Source organism: Anolis carolinensis, chromosome 2 (genome assembly GCF_035594765.1).
Source record: "Anolis carolinensis isolate JA03-04 chromosome 2, rAnoCar3.1.pri, whole genome shotgun sequence".
In the NCBI taxonomy this organism is placed as follows: Eukaryota; Metazoa; Chordata; class Lepidosauria; order Squamata; family Dactyloidae; genus Anolis; species Anolis carolinensis.
In genome coordinates, this window is record NC_085842.1 from 303,450,443 (window position 1) to 303,467,220 (window position 16,778).

Consider the following 16,778-nt stretch of genomic DNA (forward strand, 5'->3'; position numbering starts at 1 on the left):
ATCTTCACTGCACGACAGCTCCAAGAAAAATGCAGGGAACAAAATCAACTTCTGTACATGGCATTAATTGACCTTTCAAAGGCATTCAACACAGTGAATTGCAGTGCTCTCTGGACCATCCTCCAAAAAATCGGATGCACTGACAAATTTGTGAGCATCCTGCAGCTACTCCACGATGACATGATGGCAACGGTCTTGGACAGCAATGGTTCCCAAAGTGACCCATTTAAGGTGGAATCAGGTGTCAAACAGGGATGTGTCATTGCCCCAACCTTATTTTCCATCTTCATCGCTATGATACTTCATCTTGTTGATGGGAAGCTTCCCACCAGAGTGGAAATCATCTACTGGACAGATGGAAAGCTATTTAACCTCAGCAGACTGAAAGCTAAACCAAGGTCACAACCGCATCTGTTATAGAACTCTAATATGCCGATGACAACATAGTCTGTGCACATTCAGAAGACGACTTGCAAGCCACTCTAAACACCTTTGCAGAAGCATACGAGAAGCTCGGCCTCTCACTGAACATCGAGAAAACCAAATTGCTCTTCCAGCAGGCACCAGCCACTCCCTCCGCAAGGCCAGAAATATAGCTTAATGGTGTAACATTAGAAAATGTTGACCATTTCCGCTACCTTGGCAGTCACCTCTCCACAAAAAAAAAAACATTGACACTGAAATACAACACTGCCTGAGCTCTGCGAGTGCAGCATTTTTCCGAATGAAGCAGAGAGTGTTTGAGGATTGGGACATCTGTAGAGATACGAGGATGATTGTTTATAAAGCCATTGTCCTCCCAACCCTGCTATACGCATGCAAAACGTGCACTCTCTACGGACGTCAGGGGTACTTTGAATGTGATTTTCCTGCTTCTTAGAAGGGGTTTGGATTGGATGGCCAATGAGGTCTCTTTCCAACTCTATGATTCTACATCACACTCAACTCCTGGAGCGATTCCATCAGCGTTGTCTCCGAAAAATCCTGCAAATCTCTTGGGAAGACAGGCGAACAAATGTCAGTGTGCTGGAAGAAGCAAAGACCATCAGCATTGAAGCCATGCTCCTAGGCCACTGGACTGGCCACAGTGTCCGAATGCCCGATCACAGTCGCCGAAAGCAGTTACTCTACTCCCAACTCAAAAACAGGAAACGGAATGTTGGTGGACAGGAAAAGAGATTTAACGTTGGGCTTAGAGCCAACCTTAAAAACTGTGGCATAGACACTGAGAACTGGGAAGCCCTGCCCTTAGTGCTCTAGCTGGAGGTCAGCTGTGACCAGAATTCAAAGAGGCATGAATTGAGGGCTTAAAGGAGAAACACGCTAAGAGGAAAGCGCATCAAGCCAACCCTGACCGGGACCGTCTTCCACCTGGAAACAGATGTATCCACTGCGGGAGAATATACAGATCCAGAATAGGTCTCTTTAGCCACCTACAGACCCACCCCCAAGACTCCAAAACTGGAGGACCATCATCCTCGATCTACGAGGGATCACCTAAGTAAGTAAATAAGTAAGTATCCAAATCAAAAGTAGTAAAACACCTCAAATTACAAAAAAGATATAATTTGTATGGCAAAAATAACCATTCATACTTAGAATCTTAGCACTATATGGAATTTCAATGTAACAGACTGCAACTTTTCCAAGACTGAGTATTTTCACTATAATTTCATAATTATTTCACAATATTTAGTTGTTTTTAGCTATATGGATGACACTCCCCCAACAACTAGATCCCTGAAGTGCACTGTACTTACATTTTGATAACCAGTCATTTTTATTATTATGGTGACTCACATGTAAAATGTTGCTGTCAGCTGAAGCCTTTTCAGCATAACGATGAACTTTTTATTTACCTAGATTTAGGTTTAATCATTCTATGCTCATTTAATCTCAGCAAAACGTATTTTCTATTTTGATATTATTGGACTTCAATTGCTTAACTGCTGAGAATTCTCATAACTCTTTCTATAAGCAGTCGTCAGAAATGTGAACATTAAAAGCATGTAAGACACACCTCTTTCGGCAGGCTTTTGAGTTCTGTTACTGATGTTTTAAAAGGTGGTTTTAGGATGTTTTAAGATGTTTTTAAGATGTTTTTAAACTGTTGATTTTAGCCTCTTCTTGTAAGCCGCCCCAAGTCCTAGGTGAGTGGCGACATATAAGTCTGAATAATAAATAAATAAATAAATAAAGGATGTAATATGAATTTATAAAGTTCCACCTGAGCTTTTCCCACCTTGAACCTACCATTCGCATAATTAGCAAAATCAAAATTATATCAAATGAAGTTAGAGTAGCTGAGATTCTCAGAACCAGAAAGTAGCATATGCCTTCTTTCCTTCCTTATGGTACCTTGAACAACCAATCAGGAAGGGGGTTCTCAGAGAGCTTGCATCTTATATTTTTTAAATGTTTCAGATTAGCTCTAATAAAGCTAACTAAAGAATGAATGAACACAGTATTCATTCCAATACAAGAATATAAGAGCAACAGTTTATATTGCAACTTTTAATATCTAGGGGGCTAGTAAAAGGAATTATTCCGATATTAGGGGACTAATGATTCTTTCATTAAAATACCCATATTTCTTCCCACTAAAACCAGGGGATCTGAAATCAGTTACAGAACAATTAACATTTCTATTAGTTAACAAACTAAAGATCTAAAGACAGTGTATGTTCAGATTAGAGAAGACATGGACTTAACCAGGGGCCGCCAAACTAAGGCCCATGGGCCGGATGCGGACCTCCAAGGTCATTTACCTGGCCCCTGTCCTAAACTTTAGACTTACGGTTAACTTAAGTCTGAAACGACTTGAAGGCACACAACAACTAGAATCCTAATTTTGGACTATTTCATCATAGTCCGGCCCCCCAACAGTCTGAGGGACTGAAACGGCTCTCTACTTAAAAAGTTTGAGGACCCCTGGACTTAACTAATACACAAAAATAGTATGAAAAATGGCCCCTTTGGGACAAAAATTCTCATTTATCCAACATAAACGGGCCGGCAGAACGTTGGATAAGCGAACATGTTGGATAATAAGGAAAGATTAAGAAAAAGACTATTAAACATCAAAATAGGTTATAATTTTACAAATTAAGCACGAAAACATCATGTTATACAACAAATTTGACAGAAAAAGTAGTTCATTACACATTAATGCTATGTAGTAATTACTGTATTTACTAATTTAGCACCCAAATATCACAATGCATTGAAAACATTGACTACAAAAATGCGTTGGATAATCCAGAATGTTGGATAAGTGAGATTCTACTGTATTTAGGTCTTGTAGCAAAACACTGTATCACTTGTATAGCACCATCAATATACATGCAAAGCCACTGTCAAATATAACGGACTAGATGAGGGCAAACAAACTGAAACTTAATCCAGAAAAGACAGAGGTCTCCTGGTCAGTTGGAAGGCAAATCAGGGACTAGGGATCCAGTCTATGCTAGATGGGGCTACCCCCCTCCCCCAAGACACAGGTCTTCAGTTTGCGGGTATTCTTGGATTTGGCGTTAAACCTGGAAGCCCAGGTTTCTGCAGTGTACAGGACTGTCTTTGCACATTTAAAACTTGTGCACCAGCTGTGCCCATTCCTTGGGACACTGGATCTGGCCATGTTAGTACATGCCTTGTTGTTGTTTATTCATTCAGTTGCTTCCGACTCTTCGTAGCCTCATGGACCAGCCTCATGGACCAACGCCAGAGCTTCCTGTCCACTGTCGCCACCCCCAGCTCCTTCAAGATCAAGCCAGCCACTTCAAGGATACCATCCATCCATCTTGCCCTTGGTCGGCCCCTCTTTCTTTTTCCTTCTATTTTCCCCAGCAGCAGCATCTTCTCCAAGCTTTCCCGTCTTCTCATTATAAAAAGGGCTGAAAACTCAGCTTATACTCGAGTATATATGGTATTTTAAATACCGTATATACTCGAAGATAAGCCAAGTTTTTCAGCCCTTATTTATGAGATGAAAAAGCCTCCCCGTCTTATAATTGGGTCATGGTCAAGGCCAGCAACAGAGCCTGCAGGCTATTGCTTGCAATATGTGATCTATTTCTCTCTTCTCCCTACCAGTGTGTTTTCTTTTGCAAAGCCTCCATCGCTCGTAATCAAGGGAATGTTTTGCAAAGAGAAAGACACCCTTGCAAGTAAGGAAGAAGAAAAATATATATTCACTAATCTTATGAAAGCATTTTCTCTTGAAATATTTGTTAAACTCTCTTACAGATATATAGGCATTAACCCCTTGCAAACTTTTGCAATCTCTATCTACCTTTATATGTGTATATACCTATATACATTAATTTTATATATGAATTTGCCCTCATATGTTTGCAGGTCTTTGCAAATCTTTTATACATATAGATCCATGTACCTGTGTATCTGTAGCCATACATATACATTATTTTTATATATGAATGTACCCTCATATGTTTGCAAGTCTCTGCAAATATCTGTCAGAACCCTGCTACTAGAGCCTGGATGTGGCTCTGAGTTTCAGGGTCACTGACATTGATAAGACACCTGCGTCCCAGGACTCGGAGGAGAAACGGCTGATGGACTTGGCGGGGAATTTGCGCGGGGTTTTACTGAGCGGGAAGAGACTGTTCAAATGAGGGGGAGGGTATATAAAGGAGGGTTGGCCGGAGCCTCCCATTCTTGGCTTTTCTGATGTTCATGTTTCCTACAGTAAAAGTTCCTGGTGATACCACAGAGAGTCTCGTGTGTTCATTCAGGAGCGGCTGTGGTGAGCTGACACTAAGCCAAGAATACGGACACCATCCCGCTGTAGCGGTGAGGTGTAACATGCAAGTGGAGGATGAAGAGCTCTTGGGCGCCGGAGGAGGAAGGTCGGAAAGGGCCACTCCCGAGACGGACGCTGAGTTCCACCAGCTGGCGGCCCTGGCGTCATCCACCGCTTATGCCCAGCCAAATGGGGTAACCCAGAGGCGCGGAGTGGTGCGGGGAGATAGCACCGGAGGAGAGGAAGGTTCACCTTCCCCAGGCCCGCAAAAGATGGTGTTTCTGGAGGAGAGGATGTCGGCGATGGAGACCACCCTGGCAGTGATGTCGAGGGCGATGGAGCGCCTGGCGGTTTTGGCGGAGCCGGAGCGAGGAAGGGAACTCCGGGCTAGCTCAATGTGGGACGTGAGCATGGGAAGCAGCCAGGGCTTTGCAGACCTCCCAGCACCGAAGGGAAGGGAAATGCGAAAGGAGCCCGGTGCCCGGCCCAAGATCCAAACGAGCCTGACGCGGGTGGAGGAGAGTGACGACGAAGGGGAAAAGCCTCCGAGAATCCCGGCTACGCTCCCAACTGAGACCCTGGTGCCCCTGGCGAATGCCGGGCGTGGCACAGGACAAAGGGAAGCAGCAGCGGGGCCCACTGGCCCGCAAGGGGGCTTGCGACGGGCGGAGAATTGGGGATTGCCACCACAGGGACCCCTACCGAGACGAGAGGAACTAAGGATCGAGTTTGGGGGAGAGTCCTCTGAACTGGATTTTTTCCTGACCACGGTGAGGGGCTATATGGAGGACAATGCCCACACTTTTAGAACGGAATCCAGCCGGGTACGGGCCATTGGTGCAGTGTTGAAGAGGGGAGCGGCCAGCTGGTACGTTCAACTACACGCGCGGCGCGACCCATGTCTGGGGTCACTCCGACGCTTTATGGGGGCCCTGGAGACCCGTTTCCGAGATCCACTGGAGCAGATCCGGGCGAGGGAGGAGTTGAAGACCGTCTCCCAGGGGCAGAGGTCGGTATCGGAGTATGCGGAGGAGTTCCAATGCCTCGCTGAAAAGGTGCCGGAATGGTCTGCAGTGACCAAGATAGAACTCTTCAAAGAGGGGCTCAGGCGGGAGATCCTCTCCTGGGCGGTGCATCGTGATGAGCCTGACACACTGCGCGGATGGATTCAGCTGGCGGGGCGCATCGAGACATCGCTGGCCCAGGCGAGGAGGCACCGAGGAGGGCTACAGCAGCGGCCGCAGATGAAAGAGGGGAGCCGGAAGGAGGGATCAACCCCAGCCGGGAGGAGAACGGAGCCGACAGGGAACGTGAGCACCAGCAGGAGGGGCTGCTTCGTGTGCGGCCGTTTGGGCCACAGGGCTGCCGAGTGCTGGCAGAGAAAAGGGGAAGGCGGAGGCCCGCCCAAACCAAGAGCCGTGGCAGGGAAACGCGCTGAGGAAGAACCACCGATGAGGCACCACTCGGGGGGGTTGGTAAGTCAGGACAAAGCCATGATAGTGGTCCCCATTCAGCTGGAAAGTGGCAGCAAACAAGCAACCTGCAAAGCATTTGTGGATTGTGGATGTTCCAGGAACATCATCTCCCCTGAATTAGCCGAGGGATTGGGATGCGAAAGAACGAACCTAGAATCCCCAATAGCTTTTTCGCAGTTGGACGGATCCACAGCATCGGGATCATTAGCTAAGTACAGTGCCGAAGATGTAAAGTGTAAGATAGGGAGTTGGGAAGGAAAGGTGTCATTTGTGATATCACAAATAGCCAGCTATAATGTTATACTAGGCATGCCATGGCTGGGGCAGGCCAACCCGCAAATCAACTGGGAGGATAAGAGCATGATCTTCAGGATGAAGTTGGAAGGAGGGAGCCAGGAAGTGGAAAGGGAGCCGGGGAAAAGGGGGGAGGAAGACTCTATCAGGATAGCAGAACTGGCAGATAAATTACCCCCAGAGTATCGGGATTTTGTGGACGTATTTGATGAGAAGGAAGCAGACAGTTTCCCACCGAAGCGGAGAGTTGAAGTGAAGATAGAGCTAGTCCCAGGAGCAGAGCTTCCTAAGGCAAAAATATACCCAATGTCGGCTAGGGAAAAGGAGGAACTGAGAAAATACATTGATAAAAACCTAGCGAGGGGTTTCATAGAGCCTTCAAATTCCCCTCTAGGGGCGCCTGTGTTGTTCAGGCGCAAAAAGGACCAAACGCTGAGGCTCTGCATTGACTACAGGGGCCTGAATGCAATCAGTTCTGGAAATAAATACCCCCTACCTTTAGTGAAGGACTTGATCGCCCAGTTATCGGAGGGACAGATATTCACTAAATTGGACTTAATTGAAGCGTACCATAAATTGCAGATTAAACCAGAGGACAGGTGGAAGACGGCCTTCTCCTGTGCATTCGGATTATTCAATTATCGTGTGCTCCCTTTCGGTTTGTGCGGCGGAGGCGCCGCGTTCATGCAATTAATCAACGAAGTGTTGCATCCATTGTTGTACAAGGGAGTCTTTGTTTTTTTAGATGACATATTGTTAGTATCTCGGACTAAGGAGCAACACATAGAACTAGTCAGGGAAGTCCTGCAAAAGTTGAGAGAAGCAAAACTGTATGCGAAGCTTGCCAAGTGCGAGTTCAATAAAGACCAGATAGACTTTCTGGGGTATAGGATTTCCTCCCAGGGAGTGGCGATGGACCCTGCGAAGGTAGAAGACGTGAGGGGGTGGGAAGCCCCCAAAACACGGAAGCAGCTGCAATCCTTCCTAGGGTTCGCAAACTTCTATAGAACATTTATCAAGGACTTTGCGCGCCTCACTTTGCCATTAACGGATTTGTTAAAGACTAAAGGTAGGGGAGAAACAGCCAAAGTGAAGGCCCCAGGGGCCAAACTGACCTGGACAATAGAATGCCAGGAAGCTTTCGAAGCCCTTAAAAAGCGTTTTACTGAGGAGCCTGTCCTACAGCACCCTGATATGTCTAAAGCCTTTGTATTACATTGCGATGCGTCAGACCGGGCATATGGGGCAGTTCTGCTACAGAAAGACGAGGGGGGGAACCTGAAGCCATGTGGCTATCTGTCAAAAAAGTTTAGCGATACAGAAAAAAACTGGCCGATTTGGGAGAGAGAAGCCTTAGCGATTCTAAAAGCACTAGAGTGCTGGAGACACTTTCTGGAAGGAAGTGGAACACCGTTTGAGGTGTGGACTGACCATAGAAATTTACAGTATCTAAGATCCCCTCGTAAACTATCAGCGAAGCAAATTAGATGGGCCCAATATTTCAGCCGTTTTGATTTCAGACTCAGATTCTTCCAGGGGAAACATAATATACTCGCTGACGCTCTCTCTCGGATGCCTCAGCACGGGGGAGGAATTCAGGAATCTGAAGGGAGTATTTTTCTTGATAAGCAATGGGGCCTGGCAGTACTAACTCGAGCACAAGCGGCCAAAGAAAACAAACGTACTGCCATTTCCACGGGGGGAGGAGAAATATGGGAGGAAGAGTTGAAGCGAGCGTATGGAATGGACAAATGGTTACAAACAAACAAAGAAAAGGGAGAATTGTGTGGGGATTTGGTGTTTGTAAATAAGAAATTGTATATTCCTGAATGTTTAAGACGAGAAATGTTAAGGAAGTACCATGATAACAAGGGTGCGGGTCATCTAGGCCCCACCAGGACTATTAAACTGTTGGCCAAACAATGCTGGTGGCCCGGAATGAGGAAAGACGCCAGGGGATACGTCACGCAGTGTGAATTATGTGCAGAGGGAAAAACACCACCGGGGAAGCCCCAGGGGCTATTGCAGAAGGTGGTGGAGCCCATGAGGCCATGGGAATGCGTAGCCATGGATTTTGTAGGCGAACTACCCCCCAGCAGAGGCCACAGATACATTTGGACAATATTGGACCTATTCTCAAAACAGGCACACTTTGTGGCTCTGCCAAAACTCCCTTCAGCTGAAAAACTTGCTGATTTGTATGTGAAGCATGTATATCGCCTACATGGGTGTCCCGACAAGATAATTAGTGACCGGGGAGTCCAATTTACTGCAAAATTTTGGGGAAAATTCTTACAGCTGTTAGGAGCAGAAAGGAACCTGAGCTCGGCCTTTCATCCCGCGACCAACGGGGGGGTCGAACGTACCCAACAGACACTGTGCCAATTCTTAAGGATGTACACCAATTATAGACAGGATGATTGGGCGGACCTTCTTCCGTTTGCTGAGATGGCTTTTAACGGGGCCGTACATTCGGCCACAGGTCGTGCCCCATTCGAAATAGTATACGGACAGGAGGTGGCACCTTTCCCCAGGCTACCCGAGTGGAAGGAAGGGGAGGGCCAGACCGACGAGGAATGGCCGGCCAAAATCAAGCAAGGGTGGCAAACCGTGGTAGAGGCATTGCGGGAAACACAAAAGAAGTACAAGCTCTTTGCGGATCGTAGGCGCCGAGAGGGGGACAAATTGGGCGAAGGAGATCTGGTTTGGCTGAGCACAAAAAACCTGAAATTGGGGTTCCCATCCAAGAAATTGGCTCCACGCTATATAGGGCCATTCAGGGTAGCAAAAAGAATAAACGAAGTGACCTATGAGCTGAGGCTACCAAAGGACCTAGGAAAGGTACACCCGGTATTCCATTGCAGCCTGTTAAAAAAGTATAAAGGAACTCTAGACAGCGGAGAACAATAGTTGTGTTTAATCTTTTCCTTCCAGGACGAAGGGGAGGAGGACGCCATGTCAGAACCCTGCTACTAGAGCCTGGATGTGGCTCTGAGTTTCAGGGTCACTGACATTGATAAGACACCTGCGTCCCAGGACTCGGAGGAGAAACGGCTGATGGACTTGGCGGGGAATTTGCGCGGGGTTTTACTGAGCGGGAAGAGACTGTTCAAATGAGGGGGAGGGTATATAAAGGAGGGTTGGCCGGAGCCTCCCATTCTTGGCTTTTCTGATGTTCATGTTTCCTACAGTAAAAGTTCCTGGTGATACCACAGAGAGTCTCGTGTGTTCATTCAGGAGCGGCTGTGGTGAGCTGACATATCTATATAAAGAGAGATGTCTGGCTATATATGAATATATTCTTACCTACCTATATATAGGGCTTGCAAATATTACAGGGGGGAAATGAATACACAAATATCTATAGACATGTCTAGATAGATATGAATATATATATATATATGTGTGTGTGTGTGTGTGTGTGTGTGTGGCTTGCAAATATTGTAGGGGAAATGCACACACACACACACAGAGGGGATTTGCAAATGTTTCAGGGGGAAATGCATATGTGAAATTAGTGTCTATAATTATAGATCTATATCTAGCTCTGCATTGTTTATATAAGCATTGAATGTTTGCCTGTTACTATGTTGGAAGCCTGCCTGAGTCCCCATGGGGAGATAGAGTGGGATCCAAATGAAGTTGTTATTATTATTATTTTATTGTCTGACACAGCAAATAAGATAGACATGCTGGATTTCATATCACAAAATCACAAGTCGAACACTTATTATTATTATTATTATTATTATTATTATTATTATTATTATTATTATTATGATGTTATTGTTGATACCATACTGGTTTTGTTTCCCCTACTTTTCCACTTATAGAGCTAGTTTATTGTTTTTCTTTGAAATACGGTAAATATTCAAAAACATTTAACCTACTGATGACTCGATTAATGAAATGAAATTTTATTGGTATCTATTTTTATTTTGAAATTTACCCATAGCTGCTGTATTTCCCACCCTCGGCTTATATTCGAGTCAATAAGTTATCCCAGTTTTCTGTGGTAAAATTAGGTGCCTCGGCTTATATTCAGGTCGGCTTATACTCGAGTATATACAGTAAGTTTTAAATATTTATTTTAGATAGGTCTAGGTTTATTTCTATTTTAATCTTTACAGCCTTTAGATTTTAATGTGTATACAGTAGAATCTTGCTTATCCAACCTTCGCTCATCCAACATTATGGATTATCCAATGCAGTCTGCCTTTTAGTAGTCAATGTTTTTGTAGCCAATGTTTTCAATATATTGCAATGTTTTGGTGCTAAATTAGTAAATACAGTATTTACTACATAACATTACCGTGTATAGAACTGCTTTTTCTGTCAATTTGTGGTAAAAATTATGTTTTGATGCTTAATTTGTAAAATCATAATGTAATTTGACGTTTAATGGGCTTTTCCTTCATCCCTCCTTACAGGCCCGTAGCCAGATTTTTGATTCGGGCGGGGCTGGGATTTTGAGTCGGGGTGAGAGAGGATCTACCCTAGCAAACCTTTTGCATTGTTATCCCATTATGATATGATATGAATATTCATGATATGAATAAACATAACAGTTTAAATAATAAATGTAAGGCCTTCTTGCAGACCACCCTGAGAATTTCGGGGGGGGGGGGGGGCTGAAGCCCCTCGAGCCCCCCCCCCCCCCCCCCGGCTACATGCCTGCCACCTTATCATCCAACATTTTCGCTTATCCAATGTTCTGTCGGCCCGTTTATGTTGGATAAGCGAGACTCTACTGTATTTCATTGTCTTACCTCAGTTCACTGCTTTCAGTTTAAGCAATATATAAATAACAATAATAAGCAACTTATGTTAAAAGTTCAATCCTTGGTCCGTAGAGTATACACTCTACGTTTCAGCAGTGGCTGCCTGCTTTTTAAGAGTTATGGTTACATTTTTTAAAAGTTCCACGTTTTTTCCTGATTTGATGTCTATCTATCCATATCATTGTTTTCTGGCATTTTTACACATTCAATCTCAAAAGTACTTTGTTCAATATATTTGGCGTTTTAAGTAAAAACTATTTTCATCACCTGGTAAAGTGTCTATGCAACTACACATTTTTTTTTTAATGTTATTACATTTCCCAAAATATTTTGTCAGCTCTCAAACCATTAAATAATCCTCCTTTTATTTGCTTTAGTGCAAAACAAACCAATTAGGCTTCAAAAGTATTAGATTTCAAAACTTGAGAAAATAATAGGAAATTAATTGCCCAAAAAGTTACAGAGATGACCTTCCCCTAACCATTATTAGGTTTTATTCACAACCAGAGGAGTGTTTATAAGCATGGATTTTGGATGTACACATCCAAATATATGACACATGACTCTATTGAATCCAGATATCTGGAGCAGAACAGGTGGTTTGCATTCAAACATCTGTGTCTAATATCAGTGGTCCTGAAAATATTGGAAATGAGAATACAGCTCATTTTCCTTCCTCCTAACTATTCCAAGAACATGCATTAGATGTATCAAAATTATTCTATGTAACAAGTGCAGATTAACAGGTTTCCTACCTGTAACTATGGTTCTCTTAAGTAGCCATCTGTGAATGCACACAAATGGATTATCTATGATTGTGCACTGAATCAATCAGAACTATTTAGAGCTATTAAGTATTGACAGTAGTTCCACCCACACTCAGCACTACTATATAACCCCCTTTCTATCTATATGTTCAGTTCCATGGATGTCAAAGTAGCAGTAGTCAATGACCTAGGATGACAAGACACTATGAGGGGAGGATAGGTGGGGATATATGAGTTCACAGATGACCACATGAAAAACCACAGTTACAGGTAGGCAACCTACTCTCCTTCATGGTCTTTACAAATCACACAAATGGGAAATAAGCAAATTACTAACTATAGGAGGAGGGAGTATCCGGCAACACAGGAGAAAGACACTGCTCTCCCAAAGAGGACCTTTTCATCAGCCAACCCTAGACTGTGGAATGACATGCCAGAAGAAAATTGACAGCTAAATGAGCTATCAAACTTCAAGACACAATTAAAGACCTACCAGTTCTGGCATGCCTAAACAGTGAATTTTAACGTTACATTTTATTAGTATTTGTGTTCTGTGTATTTTAATATATGCCCTTTAATGGTATTGTATTTTATCTGTGTGTTATAACTATTTTGTACTTTGACTAGAGCTGTGAAGAGAAGTGGGTAATAAATAAAATGTAGTAGTAATAGTATGAAGCTTGTAGTGAGAGATGAATGTCAAAGGCTATGACCACATAGCAGACTTACATATATCATGCAGAGATACACCTCAGGCAAGCCTCCAGTGCTACCAGTGGCCTAGCAGCCTGAGTTCTTAGAAAGGAGACATACTTTCTTGTTTGATAAATAACAAAACATTGTGATTTTCAATCAGAAGCAATGCCCTCAACATTTGCAGAATTTTACATCTCTAGGCCAATAGTGAGGATATAATGACAATTATAACAGGAATACCAAAGGTTTTCCACATCTGTCCTTAAAGGCCTGATTGATGTGTAAAAAGTAAAACCATTTAGTTCAAAGCCATATCTAGAACTATAATTAACATATATCTCAGAGTTTGAAAGTTAAGTAATTACTAGTCAATACTTCCTCTTTCCAATAAACAAAAGTATAATTACATTTGATCTTGATTGTAAATGCCTTAGTTACATCCAGAATGGACTACTGTAATGCACTCTACGTGGGGCTTCCTTTGAAGACGATTTGGAAACTGCAGTTAGTGCAAAGGTTGGCAGCCAGATTACAAACCGGGGCAAGCTTTAGAAACCATACCGGGCCCCTCCTAAAACAGCTCCTCTAGTTCACAAGTTTCCGGGACCAATTCAAAGTGCAGGTGATTATCTATAAAGCCCTATACACTTCGGATCCAATCTATCTTCGAGACTACATCTCCTTCTATGAATTGGCAGAGGCATTGAGATCTGCTGAGGAGGCCCTTCTCTCAGTCCCACCACCGTCTCAAATATGGTTGGTGGGGACGAGAGAGGGGGCCTTCTCGGTTTTAGATATGGATAACGTGTGTGTGTGTATATGAAGTAGATAGAGATATGATATCTATCCATCTTTCATATAACTGTTTCTTTATAAATGGGATTTGGGATTTATTCCTTTACACTTACATACTACAGATGATTCTTGTGCAGTTTCCTCTATAGCTGTTCCATGTGGTTCATAAAACATCTTTTTTCTTAATTAGAAACATATCCATTTTAGTTGCAATTACTGCAACCCAATCAAAAAACTGAGCAAATTATAAAAGTTATAAAAGTACTTACACTTGAGCAGCACCAGCACTTATGAAGTGATTAAACCTCTCTGGAGGTTTTAAAATGGAGGCTGGATGGCCATCCAAGGGTGCTTTGATTTTGCATTCCTGTCTGGATGAAGGGAGCTGGACTAAATGCCCTCTGGGGATCTCTTTGGACTCATCCTAGCTCTCTACTTTCTCCCCAGTTGCTGCTGTTGCTCGTGCTGGTGCCTCGTCCTACAGGGGTGGCTAATCTGCTCCCTCCTAGCAGCCTATAATTTACCAGGCAGTCTTTGTTTGTGGGGGCACAGAGGGGGAGCATATTTCATGCAATACACCTGTAGCGGCACGCTAGTGTAGAAGTCCTCAAACTTTTTAAGCAGAGGGCCAGTTCACGGTCCCTCAGACTGTTGGGGGAGTGGACTATAGTTTTAAATTTTTAAAGGAATTTCTATGTGCACCACATATATCTTATTGTAGCGTAAAAAAATGAAAGAACAATACAACATTTAAAACAATTTTAACTAACATAAACCTACCACTATTTCAATAGGAAGTATGGGCCTGCTTTTGGCTGATGAGATAGTCAAATTTATTAGGACTATTGTTGTGTGCCTTCAAGTCATTTCAGACTTAGAGCAACCCTAAGTTTACAGTTTAGGCGAGGGGCTGGGTAAATGACATTTGGCCCGTGGGCCTTAGTTCGGAGTCCCCTGCACTAGTGTGTCCTGACGTGGAAATTTATTTATTTGCAACACTTCTACCCCACCTTTCACAACCCCGAAGGTGATTCAAAGCAGCTTTTCACATAGACAACTATTCAATGCCTTCAAAAACAGAGTACAATAAAACAAACATTTAAAATGGAATTAAAAATATAATTAAATCAATTAAAAACATTTAAACAATACCATCAAAATTAATCATGTGATCCACAATCATAATTACCAGAACAAATTGCCAGAAGGAAGCCTCCGGTGGCCTAGGGGATAAAAGCCTTGTGACTTGAAGGTTGGGTTGCTGACCTGAAAGCTGCCAGGTTCGAATCCCACCCGGGGAGAGCACGGATGAGCTCCCTCTATCAGCTCCAGCTCCATGCGGAGACATGAGAGAAGCCTCCCACAAGGATGGTAAAACCTCAAAACATCCGGGCGTTCCCTGGGCAACGTCCTTGCAGACAGCAAATTCTCTCACTCCAGAAGCAACTCAGGTTGCTCCTGACACAAAAAAAAAATTACCAGAACATAAACAAAATTCTAATAGTGTTTTCAAAATCACCTCAAACTGTAAGCAATATCCACAAGTCATTTAATCCTACATGTGTTTACATATCTAGTTGATGGTATATTTAATTACTAATAAGCAATATCTAATCTAATCTAATCTAATCTAATCTAAATCTAATCTAATCTAAATCCATAATAAAAGTGAAAACCCGTATGTGTGTATGTGGCACGGATGTCTGCTTACACAGACAGCCTCCAGCCTCCACAAACAGGCTATAGTTCCCAGGATTAAGAATCTAGCAAGTCACTCTTTTCCACTGACATTGCGGTTACAGCAAGTGCCATGAACATGCAGCCCAGCCCCTGTCAATGTCCTTCCCAAACACTATGGCCCACCACCCAAGGAATGCTTTCGTTTGGGGACCAAACCACAGGCAGGCACCCCAGGGTTGCTGTGGAATTTGCATGGCCCCGCCCACAGCCCTTTCCTTTCTAATCTCTCTGCATAACAAACAGAGCACAACTGAGCTGCAACTAAACTTACTGGAGGAGTTTAGGGATTGACTCCACATGGTGGAAGTTGTACTTCACCCTGCATCAAGTCAGAGCACTGTCACTCCTACTGGGGAATACAGAGGAGTTGTAGTTCACCTATTTATTTATTTATTTATTTCTCTCTCACATTTATATCCCGCCCTTCTCACCCGAAGGGACTCAGGGCGGCTTACAACAGTGGCAACAATTAGATGCCCATACAAACCGATATAAAACAGCACATAAAACAGTTAAAACTATTAAAATACATTATGAATTAAAAATATACATTTCAAACATAAAATCAGATCCGTTCTTCCTCACCCAGAATGCTATTAACCCAAATAATGATGGCTCTCAGCCAAACTTCCCATGCAGACCCGATATGCCCAGATTTGACTACTGGTGGGTTTGGAGGGGAACTGGACTGGAAGCTGAGGAGTAGTAGTTACTGGGATGTATAGTTCACCTGCAATGAATGAGCATCACACTTGGCACACAGAGCCCCCATAACCAATACAACATATTGGACAAGTTTAGGAAAAAGGGTGTTATAGTTCACCTGCAGCCAGATAAACACTAACCCCCACTGACAATGCACTAGGACCACACTTCACACAGAGAAGCCTCATGACCTACTGAACATACTGCAGGTATTTGTGAGAAGGGGCCTTGATTTTGGGAGTTGTAGTTCACCTCCATCCAAAGACCATTGAACCCAGCTAATGACGAATCTAGACCAAACTTGGCACACAGACTGAATATTGCCTGCTGTGGATACTGATAGATATTTCAGGGCAACTGCCCCGGGAATCTGGAAGTTGCAGTAGTTCACCCCCATCCAGAGAGTACTGCAGCACACCTGGTACACCCCCCCAAAATGGCCAACTTATAATACTGGCAGGGTTTGGGGAGGATTCAGCCACGATTCTGGGAATTGTAGTTCACCCAGTCCAGCAGAATACATAACATTAAAAGACAAATAATACCATTCTCAAATGACCCGGGCATCGCCGGGTCCCCAAGCTAGTTCCATATACTTTCCAGATGTTATGAAGTAATGAAAATATGACATTTTCCCCTGCAAACAGTTTATTTCAGGGAAAATGCAACTCGGTTAAATATTTCAAAGCATATTAAAGGTATTATGTATAAAGCATAACTGAAGAAATGTCAAAAAATCCAACCAGAAAATAAACATCATATC

The 16,778-nt window shown here is 43.5% G+C and overlaps 2 protein-coding genes across 6 annotated transcripts in view; one reads left to right on the forward strand and one right to left on the reverse strand.

Annotated features, from left to right (window-relative positions):
- Positions 1-16,778, reverse strand: part of nipbl (NIPBL cohesin loading factor) — a 205,200-nt gene that overhangs the window by 147,139 nt on the left and 41,283 nt on the right. The gene's annotated exons all lie outside the window — the stretch shown is intronic.
- Positions 4,470-9,745, forward strand: LOC134296762 (uncharacterized). Its single transcript, XM_062972487.1, has 2 exons — positions 4,470-6,237; positions 9,466-9,745. Exons 1-2 carry the CDS (start codon positions 4,690-4,692, stop codon positions 9,505-9,507), a joined length of 1,590 nt encoding a protein of 529 aa, XP_062828557.1. The 5' UTR covers positions 4,470-4,689; the 3' UTR covers positions 9,508-9,745.

Excerpts from the sequence above, each read along its gene's own strand:
- LOC134296762 (XM_062972487.1), top strand. The coding sequence starts at position 4,690 with ATGTTCATGTTTCCTACAGTAAAAGTTCCTGGTGATACCACAGAGAGT. Across the intron at positions 6,238-9,465 it reads GGCACCACTCGGGGGGGTTG|GACGAAGGGGAGGAGGACGC; the intron begins GTAAGTCAGGAC and ends TTTTCCTTCCAG.